The sequence below is a fragment of the Phascolarctos cinereus genome, unplaced genomic scaffold (genome assembly GCF_003287225.1).
Source record: "Phascolarctos cinereus isolate Bilbo 61053 unplaced genomic scaffold, phaCin_HiC Scaffold_1;HRSCAF=81, whole genome shotgun sequence".
NCBI classification, from domain to species: Eukaryota; Metazoa; Chordata; class Mammalia; order Diprotodontia; family Phascolarctidae; genus Phascolarctos; species Phascolarctos cinereus.
In genome coordinates, this window is record NW_027555514.1 from 98,807,460 (window position 1) to 98,829,503 (window position 22,044).

The window sequence follows — 22,044 nt, forward strand, 5'->3', positions numbered from 1 at the left end:
ATCACTTGCCTGTCCCTTCCTGAGACCTTTCTCTGCGTAGCTCCTACAAATTTCACAGGCTGAAAGAATTCTCTGCTTCAGTCTTTATCAAGGAAGGTGTTATGGAGACTGCCAATCCCACAGTGCCTTTCAAAATGAACTGCTCAGGAGTACTAGATCAAGGAGCTGGAAATGCATAGAATGTCCTATACCTTGTCAAGTAGGCCATAGGTCATTGATTCCATATACTTCAATATTCGTTTCATTGGCCTTTAAACCCTCAATTTCTCTCATAGAATAATGCAGTACTGTGGGAATACTACATAGCACAGTAGTCATGTGACTTTTTGTCCTTAATATCAAGGGTCTACCTGCTATCTAAAACCGTGAGAACACTGTTGCAGGATAATCAGAAGTGGCCTTAGAGTTTGGCAACTTGAGTGGCAGTGGAAATTGTCACTTGTACAAAAGCTATAATTTGCTATTACAAGTGGCTACTGTGCTAGAGGATTATGTCTCACCAGTCTGACCATTTGTAAGATTTCTGGAAAGAACCCTGTGAACTGAAAACTGGAGAGTCACATCTGAATCCAGGCTATTGGAGGAAAAGCTGAATAACGCATGACTAAGCTATGAGTCCTTTCAAAGGGTAAGTGTACAAATAGACAATGGGTAGCACGTGGATTTAATAGATTTAGAAAGATTTCTTAGTAATTAAAGCTACCTAAAAGTAGAATGTGTTGCTTCCAGAGATAATGTGTTCCCCCTCATTGGAGGTCTTCACAGATCATAAATCTAAGGCTGGATGATACTTCAGAGATCATCTAGCCAACTTACTTATTTTATAGTTGAGGAAACAGTCCCAAGCAGCTTATGTGACTTGCCCAAAGTCACACAGGTAGTAAGCATGAGATGGAATTTAAACTTGGGTTCTCAGGCCCAAAGCTAGGATACTTTCCTCTGTTCCGCTCGAATAGGTGTTAGTATGTTATAGTGAGGATTCCTTCTGAGATGTAGGCTGGGCTTGATCACTGCTGATGTCCCTTCCAGTTATATGATTTTATATTTTCAGAAACTTTTGCTAAATTTCCAAAGCCAGTGCACTTCATTTATGCAGTGTACTGTCATGGATTAAAGATATGGAAATGGCTTAACAATAAGAAATGAAAGGGGCAGCTAGGTGGTACAGTGGATAGAACACTGGTTTTGGAGTCAGGAGGACCTGAGTTCAAATCCAGTCTCAGACACTTGACATTTACTAGCTGTGTGACCCTGGGAAAGTCCCTGGGCAAGACCCTAATTGCCTCACCAAAAAAAAAAAAAAAAAAAAAAGGAAGGATAGGGAAAAGCCAGAACATTTCTTGGTATAAATTGAGTGAGTATTCAGCCCCAAGGATGAATACTGGAAGGAGTCTCATTTAATACTATTAGGAATAATTCAGAAAAGGAAGTTCAGAATGATATCTCTTAACTCGTAATCGACACTAAGTGAATAGCCAAGTCACTGGGATATGTGTATGCATATATTTATATACATGTATGGATGTATGTATATACAATATAAAAATAATACACATATATGCCTTTTGAGGCTGTGTGATTTGGCACAAGTGCAAATTAATTTTGTAGATTAAAAATACATTTTGAATGGACTTAAAGAAAAATGCTACACGACTTCCTCTGTCTGGCCCTTAGTTTCCTCATCTGTAAAACTTGGATATTGTGCTAATACTTCCAATTCCAAATTTCATGACCTAAGATCTTACCTGAATGGTTAAATGACTTGCTCAAAGGTGTATAATCAGTAAGTAGCAGAGCCAGGATTTGAATTAGGCCTACTTATCTCAAATTCAGATTGCTTTCTACTCCATGGTAAAGAATCAAATCCAGATTATTTGATTTTGTATCCAATAAACTTTTCACTACACCAAAAATAATTCTCTAAATTGCTCTTATTGGCTTTTAGGCTTTGAACAATCTGTCATAACCCAACTCAAAAACCAATAGTACTATGAAAAATACATGGGTCATGGTTGTTTATAGGCACGTACTCCTAGTAAATAACTAATTCTAATCCATAAGGGCCTGTTGGTAAAGAAGAGGCCTTCTTTTCCCTCTCTTTATTCTTTCCCTTAATGATCTCTTTGACTACCATGGCCCCAGTTGTTAGTTCCATGATAACTATATATCCCTATATCCCCTAATCTCCAAAATTTAATCTTACATTTCTAACTAGATTTCAGTACTTGGTATGCTGCCAGTACCTGAAACTCAACATATCCAGAACTGAACTCATCATTTCCTCTTCCTTCTACCTTCCTTGTTTCTGGTAAACTAGAAATATTTTCCAAGTGACTCAGTATGAAACCTTCGAGTTCTCTTCATCTATTCTCTTCCCCTCATACATTTATTTAATTGCCATGCTTTGTCAATTCTTCCTCTAAAATTTCAATCAAATCTGTCTCCACCCTTCATTTACACATCCACCACCCTAGTTTACTTTTCTAGAGTGCTTCTTAATCTGTGGGTCATGACCTGGGGTTGCCATTCACAGTATAAGAAGCACTCAGAGGGTCACGATTGAGAAGCCCTGGAAGTGATCTCACTGAATCCAGCCTCTTCTCTAAACCACCTTTCAGATTACTGCCAAAGTAATCTTCCTGAAGAGTAGATCTTATTATATCCCTCCTCTACTCAAAAACTGTAACTGACTCCCTATTTCATCATCATCATCATCATCATCATCATCATCATCATCATCATCATCATCAGTAACAACAACAATAACAACTGAGTCTGGCACTCATGGTCCTCAAGAATCTTTTCCAAATATATGCAGTCTTTTTTTCTTCCTACTCTCTACCAGTCATCCTGTGGTCACATTTTGCTCTCTTCTGCCTCTACAATGGGCCTACCATCTCTCATGCCTGCAACAGACTTCTTTCATGTTTCTGCCTGTTGAAATTATTCCCTTCCTACAAGTCCCAACTCCAGCAACAATTCCTCCAGAAAGGCTTTGCTGATCTCCTTAGATAGAAGTGATCCATACTCTCCATATCTTTTAGGTATTGTTTTCCCTCTTGCTCCCACTGAACATATTTAAACTTATAATATTTGTGCTATTGCTCTACCAGTTTCGGAACTGTTTCAGATTAGGGAGCATGGTGTTTCCCAATTTTGTATTCCCAGTGCTTTCAACAGAGTAAGCATTTGGGGCAGCTAGGTAGTGCAGTGGATAGAGCACCAGTCCTGGATTCATGAGGACTGAGTTCAAATCCAGCCTCAGACACATAATACTTACTAGCTGTGTGACCCTGGGCAAGTCACTTAACCCCATTGCCTAGCCAAAAAAAACAAACAAACAAAAAAACAGAGTAAGCATTTAACTAATGTTTGTTGAATCAAATTCCTAAGTTTGTTGAATCAAATTAAGGGTTAAAACCTCTTAACCCATAGAGAAAACAATGAGAATGTAATAGAATTTATTCAGGTCTCTTCTTTACTTACTAGAAAATTGTAGCATGTTTGACAAGTAGACAGACAGCATCCTCTGAAACTTAACTGATTGGAAAAGAAAGTCAGGTGGGAAGAAAAAAAGCAGTCATGGTCTAAAATTCAGTTGGCAAAATATCTTAGAAAGCACAATTTTATCTTCCAGAGTGGTGAGACTAGTGTAATTGAATAAGCACATGCCAAACTATTACTGAGCTGCACAACTCTTATTGATAGGGGGAGAATTCTAACAAGGAGAATGATAAGGGTACCTTGCTTGCCTTGGGTTCAAATCAGCTGAACTACATGGCTTCTGAAAGGACTGGCAGGTGTGATTGCCCACCACTGTCAGAAATCTTTGAAAGATTGTGGTGGGCAGGAAAGCACTACTGGATGAGGAAATCAGAGATGTCTCAGTTAAAAAAAAAAAAGGAAAAGACTAGGACTACTAACTATAGGCCAATTAGCTTGACTTTGGTACCTGGCAAAATTCTAGAATATATCATTTAAATGGATATTTAGTTAACATTTTGAAGTGGAAATGGTGATCGTAAAGAGCCAACTTGGCTTCAAGAACAAGGCATGCTGGACTAACCTCGTTTCCCTTTATAACAGTTGACTAGACTAGCCAAGCAGGTGTGTGATTTTAGCCAAACATTTAACGAAGACTTTCATTCTACTCTTACACACAAAAAATGTTGAGATGTGAGCTAGACAATAGTGCAGTTAATGTGGATTTAAACTGGTTGAATGGCTGGACCCAAAAGTAGTTTTCAAGTTTTCAATGTCAATTTGGAAGGAGGTAACCAATGAAGTACCCCAGGGATCAATGATTAGTGCTATGCTGTTTAACATTTCCATCCAATGACTCAAATGAAGGCATAGATGGTATGCTTATCAAATTCACAGATGATACAAAGTTCGGAAAGCTCACTAACAAGTTTAATGACATTGTCAGTATCCAACACTGGGCTAAAAAGAATAAAGTTAAATTTAATAGGAATAAATGCAAAGTCATATATTTGTGTTCCAAGGTCTACTCCATAAGTACAAAACGGGAGAAGTGTGGCTAATAGCAATTTATCTAAAAAATCATGACAGTCCAAAAAAAAAGTTAATATGATGACATTATATCATATATTATATATAATGCATTAAGAGAGAGATAGTATCCAGAACTATGGTGGTGACTGTTACTCTGTCCTTTGCCCTGGTCAGATTACATGAGGAGTACTGTGTTCAGTTCTGCGTGCCACCTTTGAAGAAAGAGTGAAAATCTGGAATGTGTCTGGAGTAGGATGACAAAAATGGTAAAAAGGCTCAAGATAATGATATGAAGATTACTTAAAGTAGTATTTCTACCAAGAGTTCCAGAGGTACACTTCAGAATGCATGAGGTCTTGGATGGGGAAAAAAAAATGAAACATTGCATCTTTATACTAACTTCTCACTGAAATTTAGCATTTCCTTTTATTTAAAGTATAATTCTAAGCAGGGATCTATAGGCTTCAGGAGTCCATGACACAAAAAAGGTTAAGAGCCTCCTGAACTAGTCTAACCCTTAATTTTGCACATGAGGACATGAGGAAACTGAGGCCCAGAGATTAAGTGATTTGACCACTTGATAATCTCTATGCGCGTCCCAGAGTTACCTCTCTGATGCCATGATGCTATGACTAAGCATCACACAATGAGTTAGTGGCTAAGCCAGGACAAGAGTCCATGTCCCTTTCTGGAAGGCTGCTTTGTGTCAAAGAGGCTCAGGATTCTACGAAGGATTATCAAACTTGTTCTGTTTGGTCCCAGATGGCAGAATGAAGAGCAATGGAGATGGATGTCGCAGAGACAGAGATTTAACCTTGCTGTCAGGAGAAATTTCCTAACTTTTAGAGCTATCCTAAAATAGAATGGGCTGCCTTGGCACAGAGCAGTTTTTCCTACGTCAACATCTCCAAGCAAACACTGACAGATCATTTGTCAGGGCAATTCTTACTCAGAAATGGGCTGGTCTAGGTGACCTTTGAGGTGCCTTCCAATATACTGAGATTCTGAAATGATTGCCCACCTCATCAATAACTGTAATGAGGTTTCTCAGAAATTTTGTTATAAGAAGATATTGAGAACAATCAGAAGAGACACAGACATCCAAAGGGAGATTCTTTGCCAGTCTGCTTAGTAGGAATTGATATTTTAAGTCCCTATTCATCTTTGGAGCATACTAGGGAATTTGGCTCATAAATATTAAGATAGATGTCTTTTTTTTTTAATCTCTAGGCTAGTCTCTTTTGAAGGAAAATTCAAGATCATCATTGTTATTGTCATTATAAGATTTTGTTATAAAGTCACACGTTAACAAGGAAAAAACCCAACAACTTTTCAGCTCCCCAATAGATTCCTCACTTCTGAAAAAGATCCATGCTCTGGGTCTAAGCATTCCCCCTTTGTCATAGGGAAATCTAGTGATCAAACAAAAAAACAGCCACTCTAGAACAGAGATGAGCCTACAAGTACTCTTCAGATTTAAGATTTCTGGGCCTAAATGTGTAACCTAGTTTGTAGATAGTGGTATTGAAAGTCGCAGTAACAAGATCATAGAATCAGAGCTTTCGAGTTAGAAGGGATTTTAAAGACCAAGTACTTTAGCCTCTACCTTGAGGTACTGGAGCCCACAGAGGTAAACTGAGCCAGCCAAGGTCACACAGACACCAAGCAGCTAAAATTCAAATCCAAGCTCTCTGACTCTTAATTAAGAACACTTCCCATAGTAGCATGAGGTAGCATGAGGGTGTTGAAAATAATGCTGGAAAAAAATTCAACAGAGGCAGTACATCATAGTAGATCTCTATCTAACTAGTCTTGAAGCCAAGAAGACCTGAATTCAAGTCCTGTCTCTCATTTATGTATTGGCTGTGTGACTTGGGTAAGTTACTCAATCTTTCAGTGCCCCTAGGCAACTCTCTGGGACAGTAAATTGCAGAAAAGCTGCCAGCCTGATGTGGTACAGGGAATTCCCTCCCTGGGTGTTCCCTATGTCAATGAAATTACAGATCCAGTTCCTGTGCCTATCCACATACAATGCCATTTATCCTGGGAATGTGGCTCTGGTCACCATAAATCATAAAAGTCATAACAAAGCTTTATCATGTCCGGAGAAGGGCAAAGAAATTGCTCAAGGGGGTGGAACCATTTTCAGGACAGTTTGAAAAGACTGGAACTCTTCATTTGGCAATGAAAGCTACAAAGGGCCACAGAATCATAGAGGCTTGGAGTTAGAAGAGACCTTAGATATTGTTGAGTCTAAATTCTGTTACTATCATATCCCGTACCTGCTGCTGGGCCTCTCTTCTTTAAAAACAGGAAGTAAGGAATAAGTTCAGCTAACAGAATTCAGGTGGGCAGCTAAGAGAGGCATCTTGGAAAGAAGCTTAACTTATTTTTATTCTTCCCATCCTGGGATATGTGTACTCTAGGTTATATACCATGACCCTTGGCAATTCAAAAACCGACCCCTCCCTACTCCCTACCTGGCCACACATATAACACAATAAAGGCAAAATGGGAGAAAGTCCTAGGCTTGCAATACTAGGAGATTGCCACTGCATCTTCTCTAGACAAAAATAGAAATTCTGCTTGCAATCACCCACTCTACACTCTATTGCAAGGAATGGCCAGTCTGACAGGGAGGCAGACTGGTACAGTGGAAAGAGTAGCATGGGGCTCTGTAGTCAGAGGAACTGAGTTTATATCCTGCCTCTTTTACTTACTAGTTGTGTGACCAAGTCACTGAAATTTCTGGTGCCTGTTTTGTTATCTGAAAAATGAGGGGTTTGGACTATGCAAGCTCCTTTCCAGTTTTCTTTCATCTATGATGAAGAATATATCAGTTTTATTCTCACTGACTCTCCTAAATTACATGGTCAACTGCAGCTCCCACCCAGCCCACTGAAGAAATGCCAGTACAATCAGCCTCCTATTCCTCAGTTAGTCCCCCAAACCCTGGTGCAGGTGTTTCCAGGAATCCCCTGACATGATGCGTGGTGTTTGCTCCCTCCTACCTCTCCTTATCTCCATTACCTGAAGCGCCTCATTCTTCCTACTAAATTGACACTTTCCTTTAACATTTGAGGAAACTGAGGCCCAAAGACATTAAATAACTGGTTTGGGGTCACACAAGACTAGAGCCAGATTTCTTTTTGATCCAGTGTTCTCTTTATGATGCCATGATATACGGAAACACTAGAGAACTCTATTTAAAATGTATGTAAAGTAATAATTATAGATTAGGTGAATGAGGAACATATTTGCTAAAACCTCAAACAGAAATCTGTGTATCCTACCAAATAGCCTACTTTAATAGATGGTATTTACTGTCATTCAAAGTCCTCAAGAAGAGGCTGTTTGGCTACTAGTCAGGACATTTTATTTCCTGCTACTCTTATTTCCTGCTGCTCCACCCTCCAAACCATATCACTAGAAATCATGCCTGAGATAAGCTAAGCAACTCAGCTCTAGACACCTTGGAACTAAAGGTCCCATCTTCACTAGGGCCATCTTCAACTCAGTAGCTTACAGCTGTATGGTATGGTCTTCACTACTCCCTCCCTTTTTACCACCTCTTGCTCCAAGAAAGGTAATCAAATTAACACTACGATTGCCTCGGGAAAGAACAAGTCAACAGATTGTCCTATTGTTCCACTTATCATTACTTCCTTCCCTGGCCACAGTGTTATCCAGCCCACTCCACCCCCATCAGAATGTAAGCTCCATGAAAGCAAGGACTCTCATTTTTGTATTTGTACCCCTAGCTCTCAGCATAGTGCTTGACATGTAATAGTGGCACTTAATAAATATTTTTGATTCATTCATCCTATAAAGGTCATTCATCTTTCAGGGAAGAGTGAACTGGAGGATCATTGAATTCCCAACACACTCAGATATTCTGTTACACTACGACATAACCCTCATGGTGTGTAGTATAGTTTACTGGTGCACTCAAGAACACGGGCCTCAGAACTGGAGTGTGTTGCTGGCATAACTCATTACAGGAAGAGGCACAAGATCCAGAAACAGGTACATTCCTGAGGTCAAAGCTAAGAGTGAGTCTGCCCAGATCCCTGGGGGAGTGGCATCAAGGCAAGAACCAACAGCTGCCGCAAGAATCGACGCCCACTGTCTACAGACAGCCCTTCATGGCACCCAGACCCAGCTGAACCTGGATTCCTCCCTGAAGTCCAGCCATGTTATGAACAATGCTGAGTGCTAAGGAGCATGGGAAGAAAAATTTCAAAGTGCCAAGTTTATTAGAGTGAGAGATTATCCCCTCACATTTCCACAGAGGCACCATCTCTAGAGGCACCTTAATCTCCTTCCCAATGCTGGTTCCCAAAGGAAAGGAATGCGAAAGAAGTGAGGGAGTTTGGAACAAAGTATTTGAAACTCCAGCTCCAAATTATCAAAACGGGAACTGGTAAATTTCATAGAAGTGGAGCCCCTTGGCTCAGGCTCCAGGGTAGATCTCCCAGATAGTTACATTTCCTTAAAGAAATGGTTCCCAAAGTCCAGGCCCCACCCCAAATCCCTTTGCCCTATATCTTTATAGTGAGTGTGTGTGTTTGTGTGTGTGTGCATATGCATGCTTGCATGCATGCACCAATGGGCAATGAGTGGAAGGTTTGAAGCTTATGTCCAGCTTGCTGATTTTTGTTTTCAGACAGGTTCTGTTACAGTGCTGCAGTTGACTGCTCCCTTCCATAGAAGTATCACGTCCATAGGCCCAAGGGGATGCCCCTGAGTAGCAGTTATCTTTGGCGTCCGACCAGCTGTAATTTGGCAGTCTTGACTCTATGTGCCTCTGACAGGTTCCGCTTTCGAACATCAGAGTTGGTGATGAACTCCACATGTGACAAAGGGAACCAGCCCCTCTCCCCATCTGACAGCCTCATACCCTCCAGCCAACCTGGTGGGAGAAAGGGGGAGGGATGACAATGTGGGTGTTGGGGAGAGGAATCACCTGGACAGCCTCTCCCTCAGTCTCAGACCTGGAATTTTTTCTCAACCACAGAGTTTCCTGAAATGGAGGCCACCCAACAAGGTGAATCATCCTTACCCCTCCCCACCCACTCTTCCAGCCTGAATACAACAATATTGTTCAGTGATAATAAGTCCTCAGGCATTTAAAAAAAAGCCTCTCTTATTAGCATGATCTCTGTTTACAACTCTCTTAGCTGTTAGTAAACCTTCTCCATGAACAATCCTCTCCCTCTATCCCTTATCCTCCTTCATACCCATTCTTCTTACCATCACTGCTCTGCTGAGTCACCATCACCACATCTGCTTTCTCTAGTGCCAACTCATCATTCTCTCGAGGTTTATAAGAACGTAGACACTGAACCTGTGGGGAGTCTAGAGAACAGGGAAAGTGTGGAGGAGGCAAAAAAAAAAAAAGGCGATTGTGACAGAGATGACCAAAGATGGTTGAGCCTTCCCCCTGAGGCTCCTTCCCTGAGTCATTGCCCAACCATCAGCAGCATGCCTCCTTCCTTCCTCCCATTAAAGAAATGTGCCAAACAGGAAGGAGGACAAGACTTATAGCCATGCCTCAGAATCAGTCCTGACTGTGGTTTTTCTTTACTCTTTCTTAAATGGGCTATATCTGAGAGCAGTTGGAATGACAGACATTTTCCCTTTCTTAACTGCTGTCACCAGGCCTTGCCTGACCTCCAGGGATCTTGAATCTCTCTCCTGCCCCAATCTTCTTGCTTTAGGAGTGTCTTTTCATTTTCTTCTTTCCTCACCCCACAACCAGGGTTCATCTTATACCTGAGTGACAGTTCTGGCTCTGTTCCCACTTCTTTCTTCCCTCCTCCCTCTATTTCTCTCCAGCTTTCACCAGCCCCCTTATCCTTACCATGACATTCCAAGAGGTCCAACTCCTCTCTTGGAAGAGCTAACGCTGAGATCCAGCGAAGCTTTTCACTCCTGGAAAAAGAAAGTGGGGTCACAACTCCATCTGGAACATGAGAGGGTTAAGGATGAAGAAGGAGAATAGTAGGGATAAGAATGGATAAAAGGGGCACTGGGAGAATGTGAAGACTATCTAGTTACAAGATGTAGGGTAACTTCTATTAAAAATGCCTTCTGGAACCTGCTTAGTTAGAAGTCAGCCAAGTACTTGAGCCAGAATGTTATTTGTCAGCTCCTAATTGCTCAGCCTGCTTTCATTCCCATCTTCATTTATGATTATTCCTTCTGGCTGAAGTAACTCTATTTGAAAATGTCGGAAGGCAGTCAGACTTTCAATTATACATACATGGGCTATGAACTTTGTTGATTACATATTTTTCCAGCCTTATCACTCACTATTTCCTTAAATACATCCTATGCTCCTGCTTACTTACAATATCTTCTGATCATTGAATACATTTCTAATTTTGTTCCTCTATGATTTTACTCAAGCTCTTCCATATACTTGGAATGCCTCACCCCTTCCATTTCTGCTGTCAAAATTCTACCTTGTCTATTAATGCTCAGTTTAGATACTATCTCACCCTATAAAGCTCCTCTGATGATCCAACTGGAAAGAATCTCTCTTCTTCCCTTGTAGTACATCCTAGAGTTAATTTTATGCCCATCTTGGCTTAGGGAATGATGCTTTATTTATAATTGTTTTCCCTGAGGTACCTAACACATAATAGCTACTCAATGAATACTTGTTGACTAAAGAAAATGTTAATTAATAGTGTTTGCCCTATCCCTTCTGCATGCTTATGGACAGTCTCCTTCTATAGCTGAATTGGTATATGCTTGGAAATGCAAACTAATGCTATTATTATCTAAACAGAAAATTTGATTTTGAGAATAGCAGCAAAAAGATCCATTTCAAGTACATTTAGGAAAGTTAATTTGAGCTTTCTGGATTGTCCATGCCACTATTTCTATGTAATATTGTGGCTAATTGAGAGTTGGTTGTATTAATATTCCCAAAGGACTCTAGCAAAAACAAATCATTAAACAAAGGAGATATACTGGCTTTGGATAACCTGTTTACATAACGTATTCTTAGAAGGCCACAGTTTCTATAAGTTTCCACTCAACATAAAGAGTAAATAGAGTTATTATCCCCATTTTGAAAGCCCACACTGACCAAAGGGAACTGAGTGTATACGGCATATGTGGACACCCTGAGAGTAAAGCCATTCTGCAATATGAATAGTTCTCAAAAGAGTAATGGCAAATATTTAACAACCATATGAAAGACTGCTCCAAATTATTTATAAGTGAAATGCATATCAAAACAACCCTTATCTTTGACTTCACACTTCACTCAGCAAACTGGCAAAGATGGCATACAAAGGCAGCAGTCAATATGGCAGGGGTTGTGGAAATACAGGCACATTACTGCACTATGATGGAGCTGAATTGGTTCAACCATGCCGGAAATCAACTTTGTTGGAGTTGTGTAAAGAAAGTAAGTGAAATGTCATACCCTCTGACCTAGAGATTTCACATATACTCTAAGGAGGTCAACAGTGAAAAATAAGGTCCTATAGAAACCAAAATAATCATAAGAGTCCATGTTGTAGTATATAAAAATGGAAACAAGGTAGTGCCCTCTCATTGAAGAATACTGAAACAAACTGTGGTACACATAAGTAAATAAATATTACTGTGCTATAAAAAACAATGACTATGACTGAAACAGAGAAGTTTGGAAAGATTTATATGAAATGATCTAAGCAACTTTGTGAATGTTCCTTAGGTAGGCCCCTGCCTCATCACCACTTCCTACTAATGTCTTCTTTCATTCCCTCCCAGTCACTGATCTCCATCTCACTGAGTCTCCGTGCGAAAGAGGAACTCGGCCTGGGTGCCTTGTGCGTTGTGCCGGAGGAAGAGGCGGAAGAGGTTCTTGTGTGGTCCATGCAGCTTCATTTCACACTTCTCCCCCCGCACAGATGAAAAAGGGGCATGGTCAAACACCAGGAAGCGGTTGCCCCTGTAGAGAAATAAAGAGTGTCAATCTCATTGCACAGATTTTATTCTTTCTCACTTACATTCTTAGCCCCTCTCCTACAAAGCTTCCTGAACCTGCAGATTATTATATGAGTCACAGAATGGCGGTCATTTGACTACACAAATTCCTGGCTAGGAATCTGAGTCAGGATTAGTTTGGCCTGGGGGTTTTCCAGGGGATCATACTCCACAGGTCAAATGACTCCAGAAGTTAGGTCTGAGGTATCATTATAAGCTCTGAATCAACCCTGATCTGAAGAAGATGGTTCAGACTTTAACCATCCTTCCCTCTCATTTTGAAAATTTAGGCCCAAGTATGAAAAAACCTAAGGCCTGAATCTGATGTTTCAATCAGTTATCTAGCATTTATTAAGGATCTAATATGTGTCAGTTGCTTTATAGACTTAGCTAATCATGGGGGATACAAAGAAAGGCAAAACAAACAAAAAATAAAACAAACAGAAAAGAATCCCTGCTTTCAAGGAGCTCATAGTCTAATGGGAGAGACAACATGCAAATAACTATGTACGAAAAGCTATATACAGGATAGATTGGGGCAGTCTCAGAGGAGAAGGCACTAGCATTAAGGGAAATTATGAAAGGCTTCTTTCAGAAGGGAATCTTAAGTTGAGATCTGCAGGAAGCCAGGGAAACTAGACGAGGAAGATGAGAAGGAACAACATATCAGGTATGGGGGATGCTCAGTGGAAATGCTGAGAGTCAAGACATAAAGCTATTGCAATAGTCCAAGTGTGAGGTGGTAAGAGGCCTACACCAAGGTGATGGCAGTGTCAAAGCAAAGGGGAATGATACACAGGAGATGTTCTGAAGGTAGAAATGACAGGACATGGTGGGTGAGAGAAAATGGGGAGTTGAGGATGATGCCTAGGTTTTGAGCGGTGACTGTGAGGATGGTGGTACACTCAGTAGTAAGAAGCAAGTTAGAATGAGGTGACGGCTTAAGGGGACAGATAATAAGTTCACTTTTGGAATGTTGAGCTTAATATGTCTGTAGACCACTTAGTTCTAGATGTCTAATAGGTAGTTGGAGGTGTGAGACTGGAGGTTGGGAGAGACATTAGGGCTAGACAAATAGATGAGAGAGATGATAATTGAATGCGTAGTAACTGATGAGATCACCAAGTGAAATGTTATAGAATGAGAACAGAAGAGGACACAGGACAGAATACTATGGGACACCATAGTTAAAGGGCATGAATTGGAAGTGGATTCAGTAAAGGAGCCTTAGGAGCAGTCAGATAGTTAGGACGGGTACACATTGTAGGAGTTTCATTCATTGCAAAAAGTTAAATTGTACACATAGCAAACAGCTAAAGTTGCAAAGAGTTAAGAGATTGAAAATTAAGAATGTACAAAACCCATTATAGATGTCTTTCTCAAGGAGTTTAGTCCTAAAAGGGAGGATAGATAAAGGATGATATCTAAAGGGGATGGGCAGATCAAGTGAGGCATTTCTGAAGATGGTGAAGACATGTACATGGGTGTGGGCAACAGGGAAGCAGCCAATAGACACAGAATAACTGAAGATTAGTGAGAGAGTAGAGATGATGAAGGGGAGAAATCTCCTAGAGAGAATGGGATAGAATGGGATCACTTCTTGGTGCAGAAGGAGTTTGTCTTGGCAAGAAGGCTCACTTCTTCACATGAAATAGAAGTGAAGGAAGAGTTAGTGGCATAAGGTATCTAAATGTGAGATGAGCAACAGGGGAGAAAAGGGAGCTCTTTGTGAAAGGTATGTTTCTAACCTGTGACCATGGGAAGTGGGGAGGAATTATGCAAAGTTTGAAGAGGGATGAAAAGGTTTTGAAAAGCTTTTATGGTCAGGAGAGTGAACTGGTTAGGGAGCTGTAGAAGGACTGCCTTGCCACAGCAAGGACACAGTGGAGATCAGGTAACAAATTTGCAGTGGACTAAATCAGTTTCCTGGGTTACCCTCACTCCATCAAATAGAATCCTAGAGTCTCAGAGTTCTAGAACTAATGCAGCTTCAAGACCTTTTGGATCAAGGCTGACCCCAAATGCTGCTAATTGGAGGGAACCCCAACTCCAATCTTGGGCACTAAATCACTGAGCTATACCTAGAGCCACCAAGGGGGCTGTAACCAATCGAATCGAATAGGGGATGTAACCAATCAAATAACTGTTCTGATCTCTGTTTTAATTACTGAATTTCAGCTCTAAATTCTGACTCCATCACAGGAGCTTATTTGATCCCTAGATTTCCTCCCTCTTTTATGACAGTGCTTTCCCACAACACCATGAGTTTCCAATAGGTCAGTGAAAAGGCTCCCCCATGGAATATATACCACCCCTCTACCTCTCTCCACTCCCCAGGCCAACTAAAGTTATCCATTCTGCTCCTCCACCTAGTTTCCCACCCTATTTTCCCTCCCAATCACTAACTCTCGAGGCCGTGATAATAACAGGCAGTCATTGAAGAGATGCAAGTGGACAGGTCGAGTGGCCAGTTTCCTCCGTAGCCCAGGTGACACACTGGACTCAAGGGCTGTTAGCTCCCCACTCTTCACCAACCATCGTGACTGTGAGATCAGTGGGAAAATCTATGTAGAAGGAGCAGAGAGGGAGGGAATTGTCACAAATTGAACCACAACTATCTTCTTCTATTCTCTGTTCTTTCCTCTAGGCTTATCCTAAATGACCATGTTACTTCCCTTCTCCATTCTCCACTCATACACACCTAGGGTCTTTCTTATACTTTCTATTATTCCCCCTCCTCCAAAAAAACAAACCAAAAAAACTAGGAAGAGTACTGAACCCAGGTTTGCGCGCGCGCGCGCGCGCGCGCGCGTGTGTGTGTGTGTGTGTGTGTGTGTGTGTGTGTGTGTGTGTGCCTGTATGAAAGGATGTTTCCATGTTTGGTATTGGGGGGAAAGGTAGAAAGAACTTAACTATACTCATCTTAAATTACTTAACTAAATATAACTTAAGTATACATCATATATAACTATATGGCCAGCCTGTTAACCCTTGCCAAAGGAGAAATTAGAGACCTGAGTAAGAAAATTAGGGGCCTGCTTATTACTAGGAATTGAAGGATTAGAAATGAGCGATTTCATTACCAAAAGGACATTTGTTGGAAACTGTTCTGGAAATCAGTTTATCTTGTGCTATAACTAAGGATTTTGGAGCAAAGTCGGGAACAGCACAAACTAGATATAGAAGGTGAAGAGTGTCAGGGGTTAGGGGTTAGGATTTGGGTACAAAGAATTATCTGTTCTGTGTAGGGGTCTGGGTGGAGGGGATTTCTGAAACAGTGTTTTAGATAGGAGACTCTTGATAATAACAATAATAATGCTAATGATAACAACAACTAACATTTACATAAGTACTTCAAGGTTTGCAAAACTCTTCATATAGTCTCATCTGGTTCTCATAACCTGTAAAGTACATCCTATTGTTATCTTCATTTCACAGATGAGCAAACTAAGGCTAACAGAAGTTAAGTGACTTGTCCAGAGTCACTCAGCTAGTAAATATTAGGCAGGATTTGAACTCAAGTCTTCCTTACTACAAGCCACTATACTATATGCATGATACTGAAGCAAGGGAGATGAAAGGGACGAGGCATGCCTGAATTGAGTTTGAATGCGGGATATATAAGGCCAGGATTCATGAATAGAAGTTACTTTAGGATTTTGGCATGCACTAGTGGTTAGACAGGATTCTAAAGATGAGAGGACTGGATACAGGGTTGTGGAAGGATAAAAATGTTAAAGATGAGGGTTAAAGAGTTAAGCCAGGTTAAAGCCTAGTCAGAGGCCAGTAGAATGGTACTTAGAAGGTCATTTGGAAACTATAAGGCCAGACAGAGAGTCAGGGTTGGGAACTGGAAGTGGCGTGAGAGATTGGAGGGACTCACTTTGCACTCAAACTCAATCTTCTGACTTAGGTAGATCAGTTCTTCTGTCCGTCGCATTCTCTGGACATTGTTATTGCAGTCTCGGATGAGCTGGAATGTTGGGAAAAGATGGGGAAACAGGAAGAATTACAGGTATTACAGACTTTGGCCTTTGACTATGCTGCTAAAAAACTCCTTTGTCCCAGAATCTGGAGAAATTCAAAATCCTTGCTTTTCATTAGAGAGCTGAAATTGAGCCCTCAGGTTCCTGTATTCTTTAAAATAGCAGGAAAGGATGACTGGAGGAAAGGGATGAAGGCACATTCCCCCAACGCAGGATATCTTTGGTAGAGAGACTTTTTTTTCCATCTTGCCTACTGAAAGGGGAGAATGTGGGGATGAGAGAGAGAGAGAGAGAAAGAGAGAGAGAGAGAGAGAGAGAGAGAGAGAGAGAGAGAGAGAGAGAGAGAGACAGAGAGAGAGAGAGAGAGAGAGAGAGAGTGTGTGTGTGTGTGTGTGTGTGTGTGTCTGAAAGAGAGAAAGACAGAGACAGAGACAGACTATCACACAGTTATGTGAGGAGAGGAGGCTTCACGGAATAAAAGAATGGTGACGCAGGGCAGAGAAAACTGGACTGTGTTTTTGTTTTTTGCTTTTTTTGCTGGGTAATTGGGGTTAAGTGACTTGCCCGGGGTCACACAGCTAGTATGTGTCGTGTGTTGTGTGTCTGAGACTGGATTTGAACTCAGGACCTCTTGATTTCAAGGCCAGAGCTCTATCCACTGTGCCACCTAGCTGCCCCTGGACTGTGTTTTAAAAGAACACTCATGAACCCAGATGTCTTTCCCCATTATACCATATATTATACAGCCTTGGATTCACAGGACTGGACTGGCAAAGAGTTCTCTACGGGTAAAGAAGAGATGCAAGTGGACACACTGAGGGGCCATTTTTCTTTGTAAGCCATGGGACAGACTGGACTTAAGGGCTATTAGCTTCCCACTCTTTAGTAGCCATCAAGACCATGAGATTAGTGGAAAAAAGCAGGATGCAAATTTAGGGCCTACTCACCTCTTCCAAGGCATGGTGTGCTTCTGTGGCCTCTGCTTCTTCCGGGGAGCCAGGCTGTGTCCTCTTAAGAATATTCTGTGGCAAAGGAACCCCATAGTTCAAAGCAGAGATGTGGAGGAAGGACAGATAAAATGGCAAGGAAACTAGGAAGGAGGGACTAGGAAGAGATTAGGAGCTGGGAGAGGACAAAGTGGGGCACAGATATGACTACAGGCAAACGTGAGATGGTTTATATCACTCTCAGAGTCTGGAATGGTTTGAGATAAGTGACCACTACACTGAAAGAGGCTCAATAAGGAGACTAAATACCTAAGGGTAGATCTTCAGGATTAGAGGATCTGGAAGGAGGTCGAGGTAGGGGGTAGAGGAAATACAAATTACCTGGAGCAGCAGTTTGAGGCGGGTAATACGCTGGAAGGGCAGTATCAGAAAAGACTTTAGGGAAAGGCGCTGGCAGATAGGGTCACTTTCTAGCTTTTCCAGGACCTCCCGGAAATTGCTGTTGCTGTTCCTGTCATTAACACAGAAATTTAGGTAGAAGAAACAGATAGGGCATATTCAAAGGAATGAGGACCATGGGGATGACATGGACTCTGCCTGGAGGAACTGAGATATGATGTGGAAGGAATGGACAGGCATTGACATGCATATTTTGGAGGTCCTAGAAACTTCTGGAAGGTCAGGATCTCACAGTAAGCACAAGGTATGCTATTCACAAGTAGGTATTACTTGGAGATTGGGAGGCTCAATAGGGTTGTGAGGAGAAATTATGCCAAGATGAGGCAGAGAAAGTGGTCTCACAGCAGGCTTTGGAAAGTGCGCTCCTGGTAAGTCTGGTTGGTGACGTAAGGTAGGTAGACACGCCGGAAAGCAGGTGCATGAGTCAGGACCACATCACAAACATGGAAGGTAAAGATGTCATGCTCGAAATTTTCTTCCAGGTCCGAGAGAAACCTGTGGTTCCCCCCACCAGATGTTGTGAGAAATCTGGGTCTGAACAGAGTAGTCAGGGTACTTCCCCCACCCCTGCTATTCCTTAAGCTACTGATTTCCCTCTTCCAAATGCTTAATTCCATCTCTTGGAAGTCCCTCAGATCTCTTGGAGGTCAACCCACTATTTAATTTGCCTCATACCTCTGCTCTCCTCTCTTCTTATCTCTGGAGACATCCTGATCTTTCAGTATGGTATAACTGTATAATATATGGTATAACGGGAAAAGACATCTGGGTTCAAATGCTGGCTCTAACACTTACCAGCAGTATGACCCTGGCCAAGTCATTTAATTCAAGTTCCTCATCTGTAAAATATGTGTAATAATAATTATGCTTCTGTTGTAAACCTTAAAGCACTGTATAAAAGTGATCTCTTTACTGAAGCCTCAAATTCTGACTATGGCCAGGATAGGGAAAGTCTTGCTAACCGGGAAGGATATTACTTTTGTAAATCATCAATATCTAGGAAACAATGGAAGGAGGAGATGATTCTCACATGGTGCTGACATCCCGCACATCTTGTAGACGAGAGAAGAGCCACTGGTGTTCCTGGTTAGACAGTGTAGACCGGAGCTGTGATGAGAGCTGGAAATGGTCTACAGCCACATGAAGACTTCGCAGATAAGAAGCTTCTGACATGATAAGTTCAAATTTGGCCTGGGGAAAGATGGGAGGGGACTAAGCAGAATGGAAGGCAGCTGGAAGAAGACCATCAACGGAGAGGGGACAAGACGGAACTGGAAAAGGAAAAGGCCTCCACCACTCCAATAGGATTTGGTGAAAGTCCCTTTGCCCCTACCCTTAGTCTACTTCCTTTCTCTAAGACTGATTTCCAACAAGTACAAGTTTGAGAGGCTTAATATCCTTCTATATGATCCCAATGCTACAGAAATGAAGGTAACCTGAAAACAGTTAAAAAGTCCCTCATACAGTCAAGGTAAAAACCCAGAGCACCCAGAGGAAAATCTTCTCTTGAAAAAGGTCACTTTGTTCTCAAGACCTCAATGATATTATATGTACCTATCCTGGGAGCAGGGGTTACCTCGATAGACACAAGGAAGGAAGGAAGGGAATAAGTTATTTATTAAATACCTACAGTATGCCAGGTACTGTTCTATGTGCTTTATACATATTATGTCATTTAATCCTCACAACTACCCTGAGAGGTATTTTTATTGTTCTCATTGCTACTGCTATTATTACCCCTAGGTTACAGTGGAGGAAGCTGAGGAAGATAGAGGGGAAAGTGACTTGTCCAGGATCACACAGCTATAAGTGTCTGAGACTGGATTTGAACTCAGGTCTTCCTGACTCCAAACCCAGTGCCCTACCCACTGAGCTACCTAGTTATCTCTGCCCCACGCAGGAAGGCACTGACCATAATTTGCCAACAATTAGCCCAGTGCACTACAATAAGTCCATTTGATAAATACTTATTGAATTGAATTAATAGGATCTTTAGTCCACAGGGAAGTAGCAATTTGGGATATAGACAGGCAAAGGGATTCAATTCCGTGACCACTCCGATGCAAATTCAGAAACCAAGATCAAACTCAGCCTCTTAAAATCTCTGTCTTCTGCAGTTTAAATGTCACCTTCTGCAGACCTTTCTCAGTCTTCTCAGCTGCTAGAGCCTTCTCTCATGGTTATTTTCCAGCTACTTGCACATACACACACACATATACATACATATACATTTACATATATATATATATATACACACACACACACACACACATGTGTTCATAAACACACACACACACATTTATTTACTCATTCATTCATTCATATGGCATCTCCCTCATTGAAATATGAGCTTGAGGGTGAGGTCTCTATTTGTATTTCTTTGTATCCCTAGCGTCCCCAGTCCCTAGCATATTGTAAGTGCTTCATAAACGTTTCCTTTTTGGTTGGTTGATCATGAGTTGGCATATATAAGAGGAGAGGAAAAGGGAAGGTGCTAATAGCTTGAATACAATCTAAAATTCTTCAGAGAGATTTCTCCATGAGCTAATGGCTGGGGATCCTGCTGAAGTGGGTAGGGTGTGGAGGGTGGGGCGGGTGACGCCAATCTGTATCTCCCAAGCCCCTGTCCCCTGTCCCATCCCTCTCTTACCTCCTGCAGTTTTTGGTTCTCGTGAGTCATGGACAGCAGCATGGTGCTATTGCGGACGCGGGGGATGTCTTGCCACAAAGAGGCACTGGAGGCAATGGAGAGGCGCTGAAGATAAGAGTCTGGGGTGACTGGAGATCTACGGGGCTGTCGGGGAGAAGCCGGGCTGGACCCTTCGATCAGGCTGTCCAGCCTCTGCTGGTTTTGGATCTCTTTGTTTAGAGCCACATCACTATATTCCTGATAAAGCAGGTGGGCTATAGAAAGGGAGGATAGAAAGGAACAAGAAAAGAAAAAAAAAAAAAAAAACTTAGAATGAACCCGTTAAACTGGCTCTCAATGAGTTCTCCACTCTGACTCCCACTGATACTCATTTCAGCCCGGATTCACTGCTCTGTCCCAAAGTACTCACAAGAATTGATGAACTTTGAGCAGCGCCTGGCAACAGTACCCATTACTTCCCTTGGTTTCTTCTCTCTGTGAAGCAGAGATGGTCAATGGGTGGCTGACATCATTGGGAAGAGACATTCACTGGGTAGCTGGGATATCTGACTATCTCTTATGCCCTCCCCCTAGGTACATATGCTCTAGAGAAATGCCAAAAGGAGATCTGGGTTTCTTTAGGATATTTCTGAAGCCCCTATAAATCCAAAGGGATATTTTTCAGAGAGACGGTTCAGGAATAGGACTTGGGGGAAAGGGTCAAGTAGACCTACCTGTAAGTCCAAGGAGTGTCCTCCACTTAAATGTTTCCTTTAGAATGCTGATGTCAATAATTTACCCCTTCCCCCCAACCTTGGGTAGATAGGAACACTGAGAATTTTGAGGGCCCAGAAGGATGGATTTTTTCAGGTTCTGGACCCTAGTTATCCATAAACTGAGATTCTGTAGGAGGCTTCAGTACCCTGAGAAAAAAGGATGCACAGATGTGTATGTTTGGGGGAGGGAGGGGTTCCTTGAAAAGAACTCACCGAAGAACAATCGTGTCTGAGGGACAGGGAGGTTTTTCCATGGGGGGGCCTTCCCTATCTGGAAATAGAAATGGGGAAAATTACTTAGGTTACAGGGATTCTGGGGGACAATTTCACAACAGAGCAAGGACGAAGGTGAAAGTCCCAGAAAGGGAGACAGGCACTGCAGAAGGACAGTGGGAGGACCCTGACCCCTGGCCACCAAAATTACCTCAAGCAAGCAAAGCATGCATTGTTCAACCTGCGACATTCACAAAGCAGAGGAAGCAATGAGAGTCCTGCAGCTCTCCGATCTGATCAGACCTCTTCTGAGGTACTGAGCTTATTTCTGGGAAAACTCGTATTGAGAAGGAAACTGACAAGCTGGCACATATCCAGAGGAGGGGGACCACGAAAGTGAGAAGCATAAGAACCGTACAAAAAAGGCTCACTGGAAGGAACTGCGGAGAGTAAGATGAAAGAAAGGTAGAAGAAGGAGGACAGGACAGCTGTGTTCAGAGGGTTTCACATGCAAATGGAATTAAACTTGGTTT

At 41.9% G+C, this 22,044-nt stretch overlaps 1 protein-coding gene and 1 long non-coding RNA gene across 2 annotated transcripts in view; one reads left to right on the top strand and one right to left on the bottom strand.

Moving 5' to 3' along the window:
• LOC144456901 (uncharacterized) lies at window positions 1–12,495 on the top strand. The gene is made up of 3 exons (XR_013486114.1): window positions 1–628; window positions 4,690–4,781; window positions 12,286–12,495. It is a non-coding gene; the product is annotated as an uncharacterized LOC144456901 (long non-coding RNA).
• The window catches only part of ARHGEF5 (Rho guanine nucleotide exchange factor 5), a 27,495-nt gene continuing 14,203 nt past the window's right edge, over window positions 8,753–22,044 (bottom strand). The window contains exons 3-15 of the mRNA XM_020998129.2: window positions 21,512–21,569; window positions 20,953–21,017; window positions 20,544–20,797; window positions 18,924–19,084; window positions 18,236–18,388; window positions 17,816–17,945; window positions 17,435–17,509; window positions 16,385–16,474; window positions 14,908–15,065; window positions 12,305–12,466; window positions 10,379–10,449; window positions 9,769–9,873; window positions 8,753–9,427 (exon numbers count right to left, since the gene is read on the bottom strand). Of these exons, the coding sequence (XP_020853788.1) occupies window positions 9,270–9,427; window positions 9,769–9,873; window positions 10,379–10,449; window positions 12,305–12,466; window positions 14,908–15,065; window positions 16,385–16,474; window positions 17,435–17,509; window positions 17,816–17,945; window positions 18,236–18,388; window positions 18,924–19,084; window positions 20,544–20,797; window positions 20,953–21,017; window positions 21,512–21,569 (1,640 nt within the window). The 3' untranslated portion in view covers window positions 8,753–9,269. The remainder of the gene's footprint in view (window positions 9,428–9,768; window positions 9,874–10,378; window positions 10,450–12,304; window positions 12,467–14,907; window positions 15,066–16,384; window positions 16,475–17,434; window positions 17,510–17,815; window positions 17,946–18,235; window positions 18,389–18,923; window positions 19,085–20,543; window positions 20,798–20,952; window positions 21,018–21,511; window positions 21,570–22,044) is intronic.